This window comes from Ranitomeya imitator, chromosome 2 (genome assembly GCF_032444005.1).
Source record: "Ranitomeya imitator isolate aRanImi1 chromosome 2, aRanImi1.pri, whole genome shotgun sequence".
Classification (NCBI taxonomy): Eukaryota; Metazoa; Chordata; class Amphibia; order Anura; family Dendrobatidae; genus Ranitomeya; species Ranitomeya imitator.
The window spans coordinates 133605738-133627049 of NC_091283.1; the positions used below are offsets into that span (position 1 = coordinate 133605738).

Here is a 21312-nt window from a genome sequence, read left to right on the forward strand (position 1 = left end):
GTATCAGAATGGCTGTCTAATGCTTGAGCCACCACTCCAGGAGCAGTGCTTCCAGCCTGACCACCTGCTCCATCTCATAGAGCAGGGACCCTGTGATCTACATACTGTGATCTACCTGTGTCATGATATGGCGTATAGAGAGCAGTGTCACCATAATTAGTGATGCGCGATAAGGTATTATCCGAGCATGCTGGTGTGTCAACCGAGTGTCTTTGACGTGCTCAAAAAATATGTTCCGAGTCCACGCGGCTGCATGACAGCCACAACGCATGCAAGTAAAGTGCGCCACGGGTTAATTTTTCTCCTCTCACTCGATTCAGCACTCAACCTCTGTTCTAGTCTATAAAGTGAGCATAAATCATACCACGACACACTCAGCACACCCCGGTTTCTTACACTGCCACCACTCCTCAAACACACGGGGTGACGAGACCCCAAAATTTGTTACTGTCAGACAATGAGAAGGTCACACAGGCATATTGGATACTTTTGGAGCATACAAGATCAAACTTGTTAAAGATTTTAAGCTTTAATATAAAAATATACATTGCTTACAATAAATATATATAAAAAAGGTACAAATAAAACCACACACAAATTATGCGAAACGGTTATAAAATAAAAACTGCTAAGCAACAGAAATGCCTTAACGTTTCCGTCTACAGTTATCGTCTGTTTTCCTGAGGGAGGAGAAATGAATTATGGATCACATCAGCCCTTAGGCTTTCCTCACATGTGAACCCTTCTCTTTGTGTAACCCAGCTTTTTATAGTCCGGACCATAGACTCGTATTTCCAGGATGATCTGGACCGGTCTATTGAAATGATTCTGTCTGTGAATGGACGTGAGCCCATGTTGTGGGCTTTCCAATACCTGTGTCTTCTTATACAGATAATGGGAAATATTCCTTCTAACACAGGCCATTTGCTAACCCCCCTCTAAGCTCAGAATCCAGGAGGTAAGGGGCCAGGATTGACCCCTACCTGCAGCAAAAGCCCCTTTGTGCTTACAATACCGGTATATCCAGTTTTACCCTTTTGTCAACTAAGGTTACCGTCACACAGTGGCATTTTGATCGCTACGACGGCACGATTCGTGACGTTCCAGCGATATAGTTATGATCTCGCAGTGTCTGACACGCTCCTGCGATCAGGGACCCCGCTGAGAATCGTACGTCGTAGCAGATCGTTTGAAACTTTCTTTCGTCGTCTAGTGTCCCGCTGTGGCGGCATGATCGCATGGTGTAACAAAGGTGTGCACGATATTGTATACGATGTGCGCATAGTAACCAACGGCTTCTACATTGCACATATGTCATGAAATTATTGCTCCAGCGTCGTACATTGCAAAGTGTGACAGCAGTCTACGACGCTGGAGCGATATTGTTACGATGCTGGAGCGTCACGGATCATGCCGTCGTAGCAATCAAAATGCCACCGTGTGACGGTACCCTTAGTGTAACTCTACTGCTATCCTGACCTGTAGAATGTAAGCCCGCAAGGGCAGGGTCCTCGCCCCTCTGTATTAGTCTGTCATTGTTAGATTGTTTACTGTAAGTGATATCTGTAACTTGTATGTAACCCCTTCTCATGTACAGCACCATGGAATCAATGGTGCTATATAAATAAATAATAATAATTTCCCTTATTGATTATATATTTCCTTCACACCTCCCCCCCTTTTGAACGTGCATGGGAGTTTGATTTACTTGTCCGCTCCCTAGCACATATCCAGTCTCTGACCCCTGTGGCGGATAAACCATCAGCATTGCCATGATCCATTCCTTTCTTATGTTGACTTGTAAAATCATACTACTGCAAAATCAGGCTCCATCTGAGCAATTTCCCATTATCCCCCACTATGTTGAGCCATCTTGGTGTGTTACGATCTGTGAAGTTGCACCCATAGACATAGGGCTGCAGTTTCTGCAGGAACCCACACTATTGCTAAACACTCTTTTCAATTGTGGCATAAGCAACCTCTCTGGGCAGGAGATTCCTGCTAATGTAGAGAATTGGGTGTTATTCACCTCGCTGGTTCACCTGGCCGAGCACCGCACCTAGCCAATAAGTGCTGGCATCAGTCTGCACCACAAACCAGCAAGTGAAATCTGGGGCCCGAAGAACGGGTGAACTAGCCAATGCTGATTTTAGGGCACCAAAGGATTCGAAGTTCAGGAAATAATTTGGGGGAGCTTCAGGTCAGTTAACGGCTTAGCCAGAGCATTGTAGTTTAGCACAAACTCCTATAATTAAGTGACGAGGCCTCCTGACCTTTCTCTCATTAACTATTTCAAAGGAGAAGAATCCTGTTGAGGCCTGGGGTACCTCTCTGTATACAGACAAGAGATGGAGGTAACATTCCCAGTCTGTCCCTTCAGTCTCTTCCAGCATCTTGAGCATTTGTTTTATAGTTTCAACTAAGCGCTCACCTAGTCCATTGGTCAGATGGTAGGGACTGGCTACAATAGGGCTCATTTCATTTTCTTGCGGAGATTTTGCATCAAATTAGACATGACTTGGGTCCCCTGATGAGTTAACATTTCCCTGGGGAACTCCACATGACAAAACAGTCCCTAGTGGGTTGGCCTTTTTATCTGATTGTATGGAGGACCACGCCACAGCTTCTGCATAGAGCGTATCATAGTTAACAACTGGAACAATAGAGCATATGCTAGGGCTGCGAGGTATTGCAAGTGGCCCTAGGATGTCCACAGCCATTCGTTGGAAAGGCTCATCAATCATCGGTAGTGGTGTAGTCTTTTGTACTCTAAAGGGTCTAGCAAGTGGAATCTTGTCAGCAATCCTCCATAACTGTCCCCTGAATGGATAGCTGACAAACAGATGCTCCTCACAGTCCCCCTGCTCTGTTGTGCCATGGAGGAATGTCTCTTTACGGGCTTCCCCTAGTTCCAGTAAAACCTCCTTGTCAGACCCATGAGGAGGTTGCTCTGGAAGACATCTCAGTTTCTCCAGACTGGCATCTGTTATCAGGGCCTTTTGAAAGCTCTATCAGTCTGTAGGCTCCGGCCTAGTGGGGATGCTAGACCCTGTGAGATGGGGAGTCTGCTATTGGGGACCTCATTAGGTCTGCCATGTAGCAAGGTTCCTGGGCTATATGAGGGTCCTTCTGTTCTGGCTGTTTTTTCTGAGACTCATCCTTTAATCCTTGGGGTTGAGTTTTAGCAGCAGCCTCACTGCGGATCACAGCCGCCACATAAGTACAGTCATGCACATCGGTACATTTTCCTGGATCTCACAGGCTCTCATGTGGTTCAGTTGCTTCCACCTTCTCCATAATATTCATTTTCAAGGCAGGGACATAGTGGCATACCATCCTGCCCAGGTCCATGCCTAGCAGCACATTGGTTGGGATGGTGTCTGATATGCCCACTTTCCTCAGTCCTTTCTCTGCTCCTCAGTCCAGATGCACACAGGCCTTGAGCTTGGTAGGGCTGACTCCCCAATCCCCCCCCACCACCACCACCACCACCAACTCCGGTTACAGACAGTCTTTCCTGGAATTATGTCAGCGGGGTCACCAGTTCTGAACACACTAGGGTTACTTCTGTTGCAGTGTGTCTGAGGCCAACGGTAACTTTATTGCTCACAGTGACAGATCTCATTATTCCTCATATCAGAGCCAGTCACAAATAAGATGGAAGGTGGGGGCCTCGGTGGCTTGGTCATACTGGAGCTTATCTTCTGATCAGAGCAAAGTAACACTAGCATGTCCCACTTTGTTACACGTACAGCAGCGAAGTGTATCAATAAAAGAATGTCTGATTCCAGGGGCCCCGGAGGTAGTGGATTTAGAATACCCTGGGGACCAGTTGGCAGGTGGAGAGGGGTCCCCCCCCAACTGGCTTACCTCCCTTCCAGCTGAATCCCGATGGCTTCCAGGCTTGTGGCATCCTGTTAGGAGCATAAGAGTTAGCAATCTTTGCAGCCTGATCAGCAGTCTTTGGCTCTCGATGACACACAAATTGTTGTACATCCATGGGACATATGTGGAATTGATTCTTGATAGTGATGAGCAAATATAGTCATTACTCGAGATTTTCGAGCATGCTCTGGGGTCCTCCGAGTATTTTTTAGTGCTCGGAGATTTAGTTTTTATTGCCGCAGCTGAGTGATTTACATCTGTTAGCCAGCATAAGTACATGTGGGGATTCCCTAGCAACCAGGCAATCCTCACATGTACTTATGCTGGCTAACCGATGTAAATCATTCAGCTGCGGCAAGAAAAACTAAATCTCCGAGCACTAAAAAATACTCGGAGGACCCCAGAGCATGCTCGAGAAATCTCGAGTAACGAGTATATTCGCTCATCGCTAATCCTTGATCATTAGATCCTCTAGTTCCTCAAAGCTGGTAACAGAAAGTCCTCGGATCCATTGACGGAACGTGGTCCTCAAGGTGGCCACTATGTCCGCATAGCTGTTAGTTTCATCCATTATAAGTTTATGCTTAAAACATACAACACTGCCCTTCACTTCTCCAAACAATCCTATTTCAACACCCTTATCACCTCTATCCAATAACCCTAAACGTCTCTTTGAAACTTTTCATTCCCTACGCAACCCAAGAGTGCAGGCCCCAACCACGGACCTCTGCGCTGACGATCTGGCCAATTACTTCAAAGAAAAAATTGACCATATCCGACAGGAAATTTTCTCCCAAACTCCTCATACCATGCACTGTCCTCCCTGCCCTACTACATCTTGCTCACTTTGCTGACTTTGAACCAGTCACAGAAGAAGAAGTAATCAGGCTCCTTGCATCTTCTCGCCCAACCACTTGCACCAGTGACCCCATTCTGTCACATCTCCTCTAGCCCCTCTCCCCTGCTGTCACCGCTCAAATATTCAACCTCATTGTCAAATATTCAACCGCACTCTTATCTCTCCCGATATCTTTCCCTCCTCATTTAAGCATGCCATCATACATCCATTACTTAAAAAACCATCCCTCAACCAAAACTGTGCCACTAACTATAGACCTGTCTCTAATCTTCCCTTCATCTCTAAACTGGAATGCCTGGTCCACTCCCGTCTTACCCGCTATCTCTCAGATAACTCTCTTCTCGACCCTCTACAGTCCGGTTTCCGCTCTTTACATTCTACTGAAACTGCCCTCACTAAAGTCTCTAATGATCTCCTCATGGCTAAATCTAATGGTCACTACTCCATGCTAATTCTCCTGGATCTCTCTACAGTATTCAACACTGTGGATCATCAGCTCCTTCTCACTATGCTCCACTCCATTGGCCTCAAGGGCATAGTTCTCTACTGATTCTCCTCTCTCTGATCGCTCCTTCACTGTATGTTTTGCTGGTTCCTCCTCCTCTCACCTTCCCCTTACTATTGGGGTTCCTCAAGGATCATTTCTAGGCCCCCTCATGTTCTCTTTGTATACTGCCCCTATTGGTCAAACAATTAGTAGATTTGGTTTCCAGTACCATCTCAATTATACACCTTTACTCCTGATATCACGCCTGCCTTTTTAGATAACACCAGTGAGTCTTACCGCTCTCTGCAACATCATGTCCTCCCTCTATCTGAAACTGAACCTGTCAAAAACTGAACTCCATGTGTTTCCTCCCTCTACTAATGTATCTATGCCCAACATTGCCATTTCCGTGTGTGGTTCCACCATTACTCCCCAGCAACATGCCCGCTGTCTTTGGGTCATACTTGATTCCGAGCTTTCATTCACCCCCCACATCCAATTACTGGCTCTCTCTTGTTATCTGCACCTCAAAAACATTTCTAGAATTCAACCTTTTCTTACTTTCGACTCTGCAAAAACGTACTGTTTCTCTTATTCATTCTCGTCTGGACTATTGTAATTCTCTACTAATCGGTCTCTCTCTTACCAAACTATCCCCTCTCTAATCTGTCTTGAATGCTGTAGCCAGGATCATATTCCTCGCCAACCGTTACACCGATGCATCTACCCTGTGCCAGTCATTACACTGGTTACCCATCCACTCCAGAACTCAGCACAAACTTATTACCGTCATCCACAAAGCACTCCATGGCTCAGCACCACCCTACTTCTCCTCCCTGGTCTCAGCCTACCACCCTACCCGTGTTAGGTTGAACAATTTAATAATAAAATGTTCACTTCACTTAAGTTGCCTACTCCTGGCCTAATGGATATTGATCAGGTGCGCACCAAAAAAATAAACATATAACAACACACAGTCATATGTAAACTCTCCATGATCAATCTATAGCCCAACTGCAAGGGAAAAGGGACTTTATTCAGTCAGAACACATGGTTACATATCCCCTGTAAGGGGGGCTCGGTTAGCTCTAAAATGGGAGTGATCGGATGCATTCCATTGGTTAGTAGGTTGGGCAATGAGCAAGTCCATGGGAGGATCCATGAGGTCATCAGGGTGGGTTGGTCCATGAGGTCATCAAGGTGGGCGTCACTGTGGATGGATCCATGAGGTCATCAGGGTGGGCGTCATCTTTGATACCAGCCAGGCAGCCACATGGCTCTCTGATACAGGAAATGGCAGCCATCTTTAGTGTCTAACTTTCATCTAAAAAAACTTATGTAAGATCAAACAATACACGTTATGGGTCGCCCCTCTCAACCTCTTATGCTTGGGGTTAATTAAGTATTTGATCTTATGGCTCTCCTCAACACCCGTGCCCTCCGTTCTGCTAATGACCTGAGGTTCGAATCCTCAATAATCACAACCTCCCACTCCCGTCTCCAAGACTTTTCACGTGCTGCGCCAATTCTTTGGAATGCACTACCCAGGTTAATATGATTAATTCCCAATTCCCACAGTTTTAAGCGTGCCCTAATAACGCATTTGTTCAGACTGGCCTACCGTCTCAATGCATTAACCTAACTATCCCTGTGTTGCCCATTCAAAAATTTGTACCGTAACCAAGTTCCTTGCATCATGTTCTCACATGCTTTATGCATTTAATAGCCCTCTGTGTCTGTACTGTTACATACTTATGCTGATAACCAGTTCATGCAGCTTTACATGAACACCCGATTCTTACACTTTGGCTGGTCCGAACAACGAAAGCAATTACCACCCACCCCTCGTGTCTCCCCTTTTCCTCATAGATTGTAAGCTTGCGAGCAGGGCCCTCATTCCTTATCTGTTTTGATCTATGTGTTTATTGTTATGCTGTAATGTCTATTGTATGTACAAGTCCCCTCTAAAATTATTTATATAGCACCATTGATTCCATGGTGCTGTACATGAGAAGGGGTCACATACAAATTGCAGATATTATTATTATTTATTTATATAGCACCATTGATTCCATGGTGCTGTACATGAGAAGGGGTTACATACAAGTTACAAATATCACATACAGTAAACAAACTAACAATGACGGACTGATACAGAGGGGTGAGGACCCTGCCCTTGCGGGCTTACATTCTAATGTAAAGTGCTGCAGAATATGTTGGTGCTATAAAAATAAAATTATTATTATTGATCCCCGCTGTAGATTCCGGAAAGTTCTCTGATACACTTCGGGGATGAGGTTGTATGTCCTGGCCAAGGCCTCTTTTATAGAGTCGTAGTCCCCATCTAGAGCCAGTGAAAGGTCAGCAAAAACTTCCAAGGCTTTGCCTTTCAGCCCTGGAGTTACATACTATGCCCACTGATCACAGGGCAGAAAAGTATCTAAGTCTCCATCTTTCTCCATCAAGGGGAAGTTTTCCAAGTACAAATCTTCTTGGATTTATATCCTGGGAATGAGGTAGCTGAGAACTGATACCCCTTGGTATTTGGGACATCATAAGCTGGAGATCTCTCTGGGCTTGACGTGCTGCAGCAGACTCTCTCTCGGCTCGGCCTGTCATTCTGCAGCAGCCTCTTTCTCAGCTCGGCCTGTCATTCTGCAGCAACAGCAGCCTTTCTCTCGGCTCGAGCCTGTTGTTCTGCAGCAGCAGCCTCTCTCTCGCTAGAAATTCTGCAGCCACAGCCTCTCTCTCGGCTCGGCCTGACGTTCTGCAGCCACAGCCTCTCTCTGTTCAGCCTGACGTTCTGCAGCCACAGCCTCTCTCTCGGCTCGGCCTGATGTTCTGCAGTAGCAGCTTCTCTCTCGGCTCGGCCTGACTTTCTGCAGCAGCAGCCTCTTTCAGCTCAGCCTGTCGTTCTGTAGCAGCAGCCTCTCTCGGCTCGGGCCTGTCGTTCTGCAGGAGCAGCCTCTCTCTCGGCTCGGGCCACTGTCGTTCAGCAGCAGCCTCTCTCTCGGCTCGGCCTGTCGTTCTGCGGCAGCAGCGCCTCTCTCTCTGCTCGGCATATCATTCTGCAGCAATAGCAGCCTCTCTCTCGGCTCGGCCTGTCATTCTGCAGCAGCAGCCTCTCTCAGCTCGGCCTGTCGTTCTGTAGCAGCAACCTCTCTCTCGGCTCGGCCTGTCGTTCTGCAGCAGCAGCCTCTCTCAGCTCGGCCTGTCGTTTTGAAGCAGCAACCTCTCGGCTCCGCCTGTCGTTCTGCAGCAGCAGCGCCTCTCTCTCTGCTCGGCATATCATTCTGCAGCAATAGCAGCCTCTCTCTCGGCTCGGCCTGTCATTCTGCAGCAGCAGCCTCTCTCAGCTTGGCCTGTCGTTCTGTAGCAGCAACCTCTCTCTCGGCTCGGCCTGTCGTTCTGCAGCAGCAGCCTCTCTCTCGGCTCGGCCTGTCGTTTTGCAGTAGCAACCTCTCTTCAGCTCGGCCTGTCGTTCTGCAGCAGCCTCTTTCTCGGCTCGGCCTGTTGTTCTGCAGCAGCTGCCTCTCTCTCTAGGTTCGGCCTGTCATTCTGCAGTAACAGCAGCCTCTCTCACAGCTCGGCCTGTCTTTCTGCAGCAGCAGCCTCTCTCTTGGCTCGAGCCTGTCGTTCTGCAGCAGCAGCCTCTCTCTCGGCTCGGGCATGTCATTCTGCAGCAGCAGCCTTTCTCTCGGCTCGGTCGTTCAGCAGCAGCCTCTTTCTCGGCTCGGCCTGTCATTCTGCAGCAGCAGCCTCTTTCTCGGCTCGGCCTGTCGTTCTGTAGCAGCAGCCTCTCTCGGCTCGGGCCTGTCGTTCTGCAGGAGCAGCCTCTCTCTCGGCTCGGCCTGTTGTCCTGCAGCAGCAGCAGCAGCGCCTCTCGGCTCGGGCCCCTGTCGTTCAGCAGCAAGGCTCTCTCTCGGCTCGGCATGTCATTCTGCAGCAGCAGCAGCCTCTCTCTCAGCTCGGCCTATCGTTTTGAAGCAACAGCCTCTCTCTCGGCTCGGCCTGTCGTTTTGCAGTAGCAACCTCTCCCTCAGCTCGGCCTGTCATTCTGTAGCAGCAACCTCTCTCTCGACTCGGACTGTCGTTCTGCAGCAGCAGCCTCTCTCTTGGCTCGGCCTGTCGTTCTGCAGCAGCAGCCTCTCTCTTGGCTCGAGCCTGTCGTTCTGCAGCAGCAGCCTCTCTCTCGGCTCGGGCATGTCATTCTGCAGCAGCAGCCTTTCTCTCGGCTCGGGCCGGTCGTTCAGCAGCAGCCTCTTTCTCGGCTCGGCCTGTCATTCTGCAGCAGCAGCCTCTCTCTCGGCTCGGCCTGACGTTCTGCAGCCACAGCCTCTCTCTCGGCTCGGCCTGAAATTCTGCAGCCACAGCCTCTCTCTGTTCAGCCTGACGTTCTGCAGCCACAGCCTCTCTCTTGGCTCGGCCTGTCGTTCTGTAGCAGCAGCCTCTCTTGGCTCGGCCTGTCATTCTGTAGCAGCAGCCTCTCTCGGCTCGGGCCTGTCGTTCTGCAGGAGCAGCCTCTCTCTCGGCTCGGCCTGTTCTGCAGCAGCAGCAGCGCCTCTCGGCTCGGGCCCCTGTCGTTCAGCAGCAAGGCTCTCTCTCGGCTCGGCATGTCATTCTGCAGCAGCCTCTCTCTCAGCTCGGCCTATCGTTTTGAAGCAGCAACCTCTCTCTCGGCTCCGCCTGTCGTTCAGCAGCAGCCTCTTTCTCGGCTCGGCCTGTCATTCTGCAGCAGCAGCCTCTCTCTCGGCTCGGCCTGACGTTCTGCAGCCACAGCCTCTCTCTCGGCTCGGCCTGAAATTCTGCAGCCACAGCCTCTCTCTGTTCAGCCTGACGTTCTGCAGCCACAGCCTCTCTCTCGGCTCGGCCTGACGTTCTGCAGCAGCAACCTCTCTCTCGACTCGGACTGTCGTTCTACAGCAGCAGCCTCGCTCTTGGCTCGGCCTGTCGTTCTGCAGCAGCAGCCTCTCTCTCGGCTCGGCCTGATGTAATGCAGCAGCAGCCTTTCTCTCTACTCGGCCTGACGTTCTGCAGCAGCAGCCTCTCTCTCAGCTCGGCCTGTCGTTCTGCAGGAGTAGCCTCTATCTTAGCTCGGCCTGTCGTTCTGCAGTATCAACATCTCTCGGTTCGGCCTGTCGTTCTGCAGCAGCAGCCTCTCTCTCGGCTCAGCCTGTCGTTCTGCAGCAGCAGCCTGTTAGTATTGTAGAATAAGCTGCAGGCACATACTGGCATCATTCTCCCAACTGTTGTAAGGCCTTTTGCACAGAAACATCCATGCTTGCCTCAGAACTGGCATTGTTAGTACCCCCAGAAGCTGTTTCTGGGACAATGTCCATTACTTGGCTTCTCTTGAATTGGGCTTTCACTTTTTCCAGGTGCCACAGTACTCTGCTCCGAGTCCTGCTCCATCAGGGCACCAATGAGCAGATCTTTGGATTTGTCTGCGGTCTGTATGCCTCTCTGCTCACAGAGGTTAATCAGAGCCTCCTTACTCTGTTTATTGCGTAATGCTGCCATATCGGTAAACAGTCTTTTGCCAAATAAATGAAAAGAAAAACTGGAAGAGGAAACTGTTTGCAAGAATGTCTATGCAAGCCATGAGTTGAACCTTGTAGAACTGATGCACTCCTCACAAGGTTCCATTTCTTTAGTACAAGCAATAATTGCTTACCAATTACTAATGCTGTAATAGAAGTAATATTTTAAGCAAATATGCAAAACAGTTATAACATTAAAAAGGTGTTTCTGTTGTATATCCCTAACATTTCCGTCTACAGTTATCGTCTATTTTCCTGAGAGGAGGAGAAATGAATTATGGATCGCATCAACCCTAAGGCTGCCCGCACATGTGAACCCATCTCTTTGTGTAACCCAGCTTTTTATAGTCCGGACCATAGACTTGTATTTCCAAAATGATCTGGACCGGTCTATTGAAATGATTCTGTCTGTGAATGGATGTGAGCCCATGTTGTGGGCTTTCCAATACCTGTGTCTTCTTATACAGATAATGGGAAATATTCCTTCTATTACAGGCCATTTGCTAACCCCCCTCTAAGCTCAGAATCCAGGAGGTAAGGGGCCAGGATTGACCCCTACCTGCAGCAAAAGCCCCTTTGTGCTTACAATACCGGTATATCCAGTTTTACTTTTTTGTCAACTAAATGTAACTCTACTCTACTTATTGATTATATATTTCCTTTACAGACTTGAACAATATTATCAGAGCACGCTGAAGACAGTGTTAACACACAAGCATGCTCATATAACATAGTCCTTCATCCAATACTCCTGAAAGTCTCCTCATCCATCAATGGTTTCCGCAAAACCATTGACTGAGAAAACCATTTAAAGGGAACCTGTCGCCCCCAAAATCGAAGATGAGCTGCATCCACCGGCATCAGGGGCTTATCTACAGCATTCTGTAATGCTATAGATAAGCCCCCGATGTATCCTGAAAGATGAGAAAAAGACGTTAGATTATACTCCCTAGTATCAGGATATACATTATATATACTTTGACCTTTCTTCTTGCTATTTCTCTCCCCTTACAAGTGAGTTTAGATTGGGCAATGCCATAATATTGGAATTGTATTTATTTCTTTTGGCACATTTGCATCATCTTCATTTGGATTTTCATCCGAGCAACTACATGTATCATGTCAGATGGTAGGAGTATAAAAAAAAAAAGTGTAGAAATGTGGGAGTAGTGATTATTGTGGATAATCAACTTCATGGGCTTCCGGTCATTCTTGGAAGCACCTTGCAGTCAGCCTGGCCGTGGCCTGTAATGTCCTCTCACAATGGATTTTATTCATTTATTATGCACAGGAAGGAGAGAAACCTTAAGTTTAGAGTATTTTGGTCTGCATTATCACATGCCATTTTCAGTGTGGTTTTTTGATGGGGCTTTTTATGTGAATTTATCAGAGTGCATACAATTGAGAAAAAGAAGTGTTCGTTTATACTTAACCCCTTTCTGCCAGCTGACGGGATAGTGTGTCAGCTGGCAGTATCCCCCGCTTTGGGGTGGGCTCTGGCGGTGAGCCCACCTCAAAGCCGTGACATGTGGCTCCAATGGGCGCGAGCGGAATCGCGATCCGCCCACTCCCATTAACTAGTTAAATGGAACTGTCAAACTCTGACAGCGGCATTTAACAAGCGCCACTGGCCGCGTGGCCAGAAGCGCTCGCACCGCTAACTCCGTCACATGATCGGGGGTCATCGGTGCATTGCCATAACACCCTGAGGTCTCCTGGCGCTCATAGCAATGCTGCATTTCTGCTACATAGAGGTGATCTGTGCTTCCTATGGAGGCTATTGAAACATGCCAAAAAAAAGTGTTTAAAAATATAAAAAAAATATGCACTACAAAAAACGCTGTGGGTATGTGCACACGTTGCGGATTCTCTGCGAATCCGCAGCGTTTTTTGCAGTGCAGAAACGCTGCAGATCTGCAATTGATTTACAGTACAATGTAAATCAATGAAGAAAAAAATGCTGTGTAGACGTTGCGGAAAATCTGCTGCGGAAACGCTGTGGTTTAAAAGAAGTAGCATGTCGCTTCTTTTTTGTGAATCTGCAGCGTTTTTTGTACCCATTCCATTATAGAAAACCGCAGGGGTAAAAACGCAGCAAATCCGCATGAAAACTGCAGCAAAACGCACAAAAAGTGCTGCAGAACCGCACAAAAAATGCAACAAGTCCGCAGGTGCGTTTTCTGGCAGGAGAGGCAGAATCCGCACCAGAAATTCCTAAGCCTATTCCGCAACGTGTGCACATAGCCTTAAACAGGTTTCCTCATAATTGACATTTATCACCTATTCACACAATAGATGATAAATGTCTGATTGCTGCGGCCCCACTGATCACTGAAAAGGATGGCCCTTCTTCAATTTCACCCCTTCCTGTCGGGCCATCCCATCAGGATTCAGTCAGACAATGCCACAGCAGTGGCATACATCAACCGGCAGGGGGGAACATGCAGCAAAGCAGCCATGAACGAGTTAGGCCACATTCTCCGCTGGGCCGAGGAAAACCGATCATTGATCTCAGCAGTTCATATCCCCGGAGTGGAAAATTGGGAAGCAGACTTCCTAAGCCGTCAAGGTCTCGACTCTGGGGAGTGGTCTCTCCATCCAGAGATCTTCCACCAGATCTGCTGTCGCTGGGGAGTCCCGGACGTGGATCCGATGGCCTCACGGCTAAATTCCAAGGTCCCCAACTTCATAGCTCGTTCCCACGATCCACCAGCCATCGGGGCAGATGCACTAGTACTTCTGTGGCACCAATTCCGGCTTCCGTACATTTTTCCTCCGCTTCCCTTGCTACCGAGAGTCATCAAAAAGATCAGAGCAGAGGGGGTACCAGTAATCCTGATTGCGCCAAATTGGCCACACAGGGCCTGGTACGCCGAACTAGTTCAACTAGTCGCTGATGTCCCCTGACGTCTACCAAATCGCGTGGACCTGTTGTCCCAGGGCCCCATTTACCACCAGAACTCCGAGGCCCTGTGTTTGACGGCATGGCCGTTGAGTCCTGGGTACTAACTCAGGCAGGTTTCTCTCAAAGGGTCATCTCTACCATGATCAGCGCTAGGAAGCCTACATCTATGCGTATTTATCATTGCATTTGGAAGACCTTTTTCTCATGGTGCAAAGATCGGGGACGCTCTCCTCTCGTTTTCTCGATCCCTTCCGTCCTCGAATTCCTTCAGTTGGGTTTGGATTTAGGGCTCGCCCTTAGTTCCCTCAAAGGGCAGATTTCGGCCCTGTCAGTCCTGTTCCAACGAAAGATTGCCAACAGATTACAGGTGAAGACGTTCATTCAGGGGGTTTCCCATGTGGTCCCGCCTTATAAGATGCCGTTGGAACCATGGGACCTTAATTTGGTCCTTGGTGTCTTGCAGGAGGCTCCTTTTGAACCCCTGCAGGACGTTCCCCTGTCTCTTCTGTCCTGGAAGGTCGCCTTCCTGGTTGCGGTCACGTCCATCCGACGAGTTTCTGAACTTGCAGCTCTGTCCTGTCAGGTTCCCTTCTTCATTTTTCATCAAGATAAGGTGGTTCTGAGAACTTCCCCGGCTTTTCTACCGAAGGTTGTCTCATCCGTTCACCTTAACGGGGAAATTGTCTTGCCTTCTCTTTGCCCAGCACCTGTCCACCGCACCGAGAAGGCCCTTCACACACTGGATTTGGTGAGAGCTCTTCGGAGATAAGTCTCGAGGACGGCATCTTTCCGCAGGTCCGAGGCTCTGTTTGTGTTCCCGGAAGGGCCAAGGAAGGGTCTGGCCACTTCCAAGGCTACGATAGCAAGATGGATTCGTTCTGCTATCCAGGAGTCGTACCGAGTCAGAGGTCACCCCGTCCCAACAGGGATTAAGGCTCACTCCACTCGGTCGGTAGGTGCGTCTTGGGCCATTCGGCACCAGGCATCGGCAGCACAAGTCTGCAGAGCTGCGACTTGGTGCAGCCTGCACCTTTACAAAACATTACCATATTCAATAATAATTGCGCAGGCGTGTACTACGGAGGACAGAGAATGAACTTCAATCCAATATTGCGGCCAGCATGCAGCCAAGCGGGTAAGGAAAGGGTGAATCAAACACCTGAAGACTCTGCCCATATGACCGAAAACCGGTCCCGCCAAATTCAGGTGACCGGTTCCCTTTAACTTAGTGTCCTCCTAGTGGCAGCAGCATAACACCCCATGGTCCTGTATTCCCCAATGATTGGCTCGGAGAAAAAGATTTTACTGTGAGTACACAATAATCTCCTTTTTGCTCATTCATCTGGTGATTGGCAGCCTATAAACACAACAAAATAATTGTGAAACAAAGTGTTTTTATTAATCATCTTTCAGTGTAAATGCAGCTTTAGGCCCCTGTTGTAGTGATGTTTGGGGCTTCACCACTGGGACCCCATCAATCAGATATTTCTCACTTGTCTACAATGTGATCCTTGTAGTTCTTCACCCTCCTCACTGACATGCTTCTGCCTTTCTTCTCTGTTTAGCGGATTGTGCTGAAATAAATTTTTACTTCCAAGTGGTGAAGGGGTGTATACTGCAGAGGAGGAGTTAATCTTTCTGTGTTAACTTAGTGTCCTCCTAGTGGCAGGCAGCATACAACCCATGGTCCTATGTCCCCCAATGAGGCGTAGGAGAAATAAATTTTTACTTCCAAGTGGAAAGTCTGTTCACCTCCATATAGTTTGTTTTTCAATATGGCAGCACTACTTATTAAAATCTTACTGTTGTATTATAATGAGTTATATTTTTCATATTTGACCTGCTTTTCAGGTGATGGTAAAGAAGAGAAGGGGAAGGAGGCCACCCCAGTAGTGGTAAGGACACTCCATTCCTTGTATTGTTACAAGTCCAGATTAATAATCTGTACGGTCATTGTAAAGCTGTAGCTTGTGTAATAATAATAGTCTGTACAGTCTCTGTAAAGCTGTAGATTGTATACTGATCATAGTCTGTACAGTCACTGTAAAGCTGTAGATTGTACACTGATCATAGTCTGTACAGTCACTGTAAAGCTGTAGATTGTACACTGATCATAGTCTGTACAGTCACTGTAAAGCTGTAGATTGTATACTGATCATAGTGTGTACATTCACTGTAAAGCTGTAGATCGTATACTGATCATAGTCTGTACAGTCACTGTAAAGCTGTAGATTGTATACTGATCATAGTCTGTACAGTCACTGTAAAGCTGTAGATTGTACACTGATCATAGTCTGTACAGTCACTGTAAAGCTGTAGATTGTACACTGATCATAGCCTGTACAGTCACTGTAAAGCTGTAGATTGCACACTGATCATAGTCTGTACAGTCACTGTAAAGCTGTAGATTGTATACTGATCATAGTGTGTACATTCACTGTAAAGCTGTAGATCGTATACTGATCATAGTCTGTACAGTCACTGTAAAGCTGTAGATTGTATACTGATCATAGTCTGTACAGTCACTGTAAAGCTGTAGATTGTATACTGATCATAGTCTGTACAGTCACTGTAAAGCTGTAGATTGTATACTGATCATAGTCTGTACAGTCACTGTAAAGCTGTAGATTGTACACTGATCATAGTCTGTACAGTCACTGTAAAGCTGTAGATTGTATACTGATCATAGTCTGTACAGTCACTGTAAAGCTGTAGATTGTATACTGATCATAGTCTGTACAGTCACTGTAAAGCTGTAGATTGTATACTGATCATAGTCTGTACAGTCACTGTAAAGCTGTAGATTGTATACTGATCGTAGTCTGTACAGTCACTGTAAAGCTGTAGATTGTATACTGATCAGTCTGTACAGTCACTGTAAAGCTGTAGATTGTATACTGATCATAGTGTGTACAGTCACTGTAAAGTTGTAGATTGTATACTGACCAGTCTGTACAGTCATTGTAAAGCTGTAGATTGTATACTGACCAGTCTGTGCAGTCACTGTAAATTGTATACTGATCATAGTCTGTACAGTCACTGTAAAGCTGTAGATTGTATACTGATCATAGTGTGTACAGTCACTGTAAAGCTGTAGATCGTATACTGATCATAGTCTGTACAGTCACTGTAAAGCTGTAGATTGTATACTGATCATAGTCTGTACAGTCACTGTAAAGCTGTAGATTGTATACTGATCAGTCTGTACAGTCACTGTAAAGCTGTAGATTGTATACTGATCATAGTCTGTACAGTCACTGTAAAGCTGTAGATTGTATACTGATCATAGTGTGTACAGTCACTGTAAAGCTGTAGATCGTATACTGATCATAGTCTGTACAGTCACTGTAAAGCTGTAGATTGTATACTGATCATAGTCTGTACAGTCACTGTAAAGCTGTAGATTGTATACTGATCAGTCTGTACAGTCACTGTAAAGCTGTAGATTGTATACTGATCATAGTCTGTACAGTCACTGTAAAGCTGTAGATTGTATACTGATCACACGCCCCCGGAAGAAGATATTCTATCGAAACGCGCGTCGGGCAGTCAGCTTGTCCTGTGCTCTGATTCATGTGGTAATTATAATTCCATCTCCTGCTCGGGATTTATTTTTGGTGGCCGTTGGGGCACTTAAGGGGAGTGTTTGTAGTCATAATATGGGTTTGACACTACACAATTTGTATTAGTAGATATCGGGGTTATTCAGCATAGGTTTTACCTGATATATATACTCCGCTCTTTTGCAGCGGCGGTAGCATTTTTTGCATCGCAGCACATTTATAGGGTTTGCCTATGCTATTGTCACCATCCAGCGATATTGCTCGATTATTATATAGTTACTTTTCTCCTCCCCTATGCATATAGTTAGTATGTTTTGTACAAATATGCAGCTCCAATGGCGACTTATTGGCACATTTGCAGCGCCATCTTGCACAGTTATTATACTATCTTAGTACTTTTATAGATATTATATATTAGTGTTCATACACTCCTTTTTTGTGTAACTTTGGTAGCAGCAGTGTGCTTTTTCACATATACATATTTTTAGCAATTCTTCCCAAACGTAGGTTTTGTACTTACCACAATCATCATGCTATTACTTAGGCCAATTACCATTTAGGTGGGCCATTTATAAGCAATGTTTTAGGTATTTGTCTATATCATTTCATGAGACTTGCTGTTTCTATAGATCGGAGGTATTTTTAACTTTATGACCTATTTATTTGGTTGAGGATTTTTATATTGTATGTGTTTCAATAAAATTTTCATGTTTTTCGAACTATACATTCATGTGATCTCTCTTATTGTTATGTGAGGGGTCCTTATGTGCTCATGTATACTGATCATAGTCTGTACAGTCACTGTAAAGCTGTAGTATGTATACCAATCCACTGAAAATACAGTAACTGCCACTATTACCCCTCTATTGCTACTGCACCCCATTTCTTTTCTTTATTTTTAACATATTCCGCAGCGCTTTACAGTTTGCACACATTATCATCACTGTCCCCGATGGGGCTCACAATCAAAATTCCCTATCAGTATGTCTTTGGAATGTGGGAGGAAATCGGAGTACCCGGAGGAAACCCACGCAAACACGGGGAGAACATACAAACTCCTTGCAGATATTGTCCTTGATGGGATTTGAACCCAGGACCCCAGCGCTGCAAGGGTGCAGTGCTAACCACTGAGCCACCGTGCTGCCCATTTCTGTGACAGTGATGTAGTAGATTCTGCCGTGTGCTACAGTCAGTGTGGCTTGCTTGGCAATTGCCTGGTTGGCGGTCTTTGGTAAGTTCGGATCTCCTGATCCTGAGTCCAGTGTAGTTGGAGTTCTCTGGCTAGTACCGACTCTTAGGCTATGTGCACACATAGGAAATGTGGTGCAGAATTTTCTGCACTAAATCTGCATCTCCTGGCAGAATCCGCAGGTGCGTTTTTTGTGCAGATTTCTCCTTCGCTTCATTGGGGGACACAGACCGTGGTGTATGCTGCTGCCAATAGGAGGCGACACTAAGTGATACAAAGAAAGTTCGCTCCTCCCCTGCAGTATACACCCTCCTGCTGGCTCTCATCTCCTCCCCTGCAGTATACACCCTCCTGCTGGCTCTCATCTCCTCCCCTGCAGTATATATCCTCCTGCTGGCTCTCAGCCCCTCCCCTGCAGTATACACCCTCCTGCTGGCTCTCAGCTCCTCCCCTGCAGTATACACCCTCCTGCTGGCTCTCATCTCCTCCCCTGCAGTATACACCCTCCTGCTGGCTCTCATCTCCTCCCCTGCAGTATATATCCTCCTGCTGGCTCTCAGCTCCTACCCTGCAGTATACACCCTCCTGCTGGCTCTCGGCTCCTCCCCTGCCGTATACACCCTCCTGCTGGCTCTCAGCTCCTCCCCTGCAGTATATATCCTCCTGCTGGCTCTCAGCTCCTCCCCTGCAGTATACACCCCCCTGCTGGCTCTCAGCTCCTCCCCTGCAGTATACACCCTCCTGCTGGCTCTCAGCTCCTCCCCTGCAGTATACACCCTCCTGCTGGCTCTCGGCTCCTCCCCTGCAGTATACACCCTCCTGCTGGCTCTCAGCTCCTTCCCTGCAGTATACACCCTCCTGCTGGCTCTCATCTCCTCCCCTGCAGTATACACCCTCCTGCTGGCTCTCATCTCCTCCCCTGCAGTATACACCCTCCTGCTGGCTCTCGGCTCCTCCCCTGCAGTATACACCCTCCTGCTGGCTCTCAGCTAACCAGTTCTTGCTTAGTGTCTGTAGGAGGCACATGGATCTGTTTCAGACCCCAACGTTTTTATTTTATTGTTTACTTTTCTGTAAATTTTTATTTTTTAATTGACGGAGTGAAGGGGTCGACGGTTCCTTTCAAGGTTCCGATCTCCCCCGAACCATCAACAGGCGAGCACGGCGAGTATACCTCCCCGTACCCTTTCCTGCGACATGGGAAGCCATGCCTGAGCTCACTTCAGGGGTGATGGTTCCTTTCATGGTCCCGATCTCCCCACACCAGCAGCAGACAACCACATGGAGTGTCGCCTCCATGTATCCTCTCCTGGAGCCGGGCCTAATGCCGGACAACTGGCCCTGTCCACCCGGACTGAACTCCGTGGCTGTACAGAGGCCCCTCTCTATGGCGTCCGAGCAGCCCCCACTGTCCCACCACTGTGAAAGCGGATGGCACAAGGAGGCGGACGGTTCCTCTCCACCTCCCTAACAAAGGGATGATGGATTGAGGCTTATCCCTGCACCGTCCACGCTGCACAGAACAGCGCTGAAACCCACATCCGCGGCGGCTCCATCCCGGGACGCGCACCAATGGTGAGTGGATCCATCTTCAGTGGGATATCCACATGCTGACAGGCAGCCTCAGCCACTTCCCTGTGGCCCACCTCTCTGAGGTAACGCTCTGGATGGCTGCAAAAATTTAGTCCCCGGCTTCGGCCGATTTGTAGGCCGCATCCTGGAAGTCTTGCCTGGAACGCCCCGCTGGTGTCGCCCGCTGGCTACAGAAATTTAGGCCCCGGCTTGGGCCTATTCAACATCGTGTCTGTGGCTCCGCCCCCCAAATTGGCGCTTCTCGCTCTCTGCGAGATTTTATCAACTCTGCAGCTCCCGGTGGCCATCTTGGTCCACCCGGCCAGCTCACACTGGGGTGACAGTATTTTTGCATTAAAGGGGCACATCGACTCTACATCAGTACCCGGGTATGGAAGTACCTGGTCTTAAAGGCTCATGACCAGTATTCCCTGGTCTTAAAGGCATATGGCCAGTATTCCCAGTCTTAAAGGCGCATGACCAGTATTCCCTGGTCTTAAAGGCATATGGCCAGTATTCCCAGTCTTAAAGGCGCATGACCAGTATTCCCTGGTCTTAAAGGTGCATGACCAGTATTCCCTGGTCTTAAAGGTGCATGACCAGTATTCCCTGGTCTTAAAGGCGCATGACCAGTATTCCCTGGTGTTAAAGGCGCATGACCAGTATTCTCTGGTCTTAAAGGTGCACGACCAGTATTCTCTGGTCTTAAAGGTGCACGACCAGTATTCTCTGGTCTTAAAGGTGCACGACCAGTATTCTCTGGTCTTAAAGGTGCATGACCAGTATTCTCTGGTCTTAAAGGTGCATGACCAGTATTCTCTGGTCTTAAAGGTGCATCATGACCAGTATTCTCTGGTCTTAAAGGTGCATGACCAGTATTCTCTGGTCTTAAAGGTGCATGACCAGTATTCTCTGGTCTTAAAGGTGCATGACCAGTATTCTCTGGTCTTAAAGGTGCATGACCAGTATTCTCTGGTCTTAAAGGCGCATGACCAGTATTCTCTGGTCTTAAAGGCGCATGACCAGTATTCCCCGGTCTTAAAGGCGCATGGCCAGTATTCCCCGATCTTAAAGGCGCATGGCCAGTATTTCCTGGTCTTAAAGGCGCATGACCAGTATTCTCTGTTCTTAAAGGCGTATGACCAGTATTCCCTGGTCTTAAAGGCGCTTGATCAGTCCGAGGAGCCCTCCGCAACTCTGAACGGCAAACAAATTCAGCCGTCAGGGTTCCGCCTCAAGTCAGTGGGAACTTCACCCCGAAGTCTTCCATCAGATCTGTCCTTACTGGAGCTCTCCAGTTGTTGGTGGGATG

At 47.7% G+C, this 21312-nt stretch overlaps 1 protein-coding gene across 2 annotated transcripts in view; it reads left to right on the plus strand.

Annotated features, from left to right (window-relative positions):
* ZMYM3 (zinc finger MYM-type containing 3) overlaps positions 1–21312 on the plus strand; it is a 102485-nt gene that overhangs the window by 14818 nt on the left and 66355 nt on the right. For both annotated transcript variants that reach the window (XM_069747277.1, XM_069747275.1), the window contains exon 3: positions 15528–15571. In XM_069747277.1, the coding sequence (XP_069603378.1) occupies positions 15528–15571 (44 nt within the window). The remainder of the gene's footprint in view (positions 1–15527; positions 15572–21312) is intronic.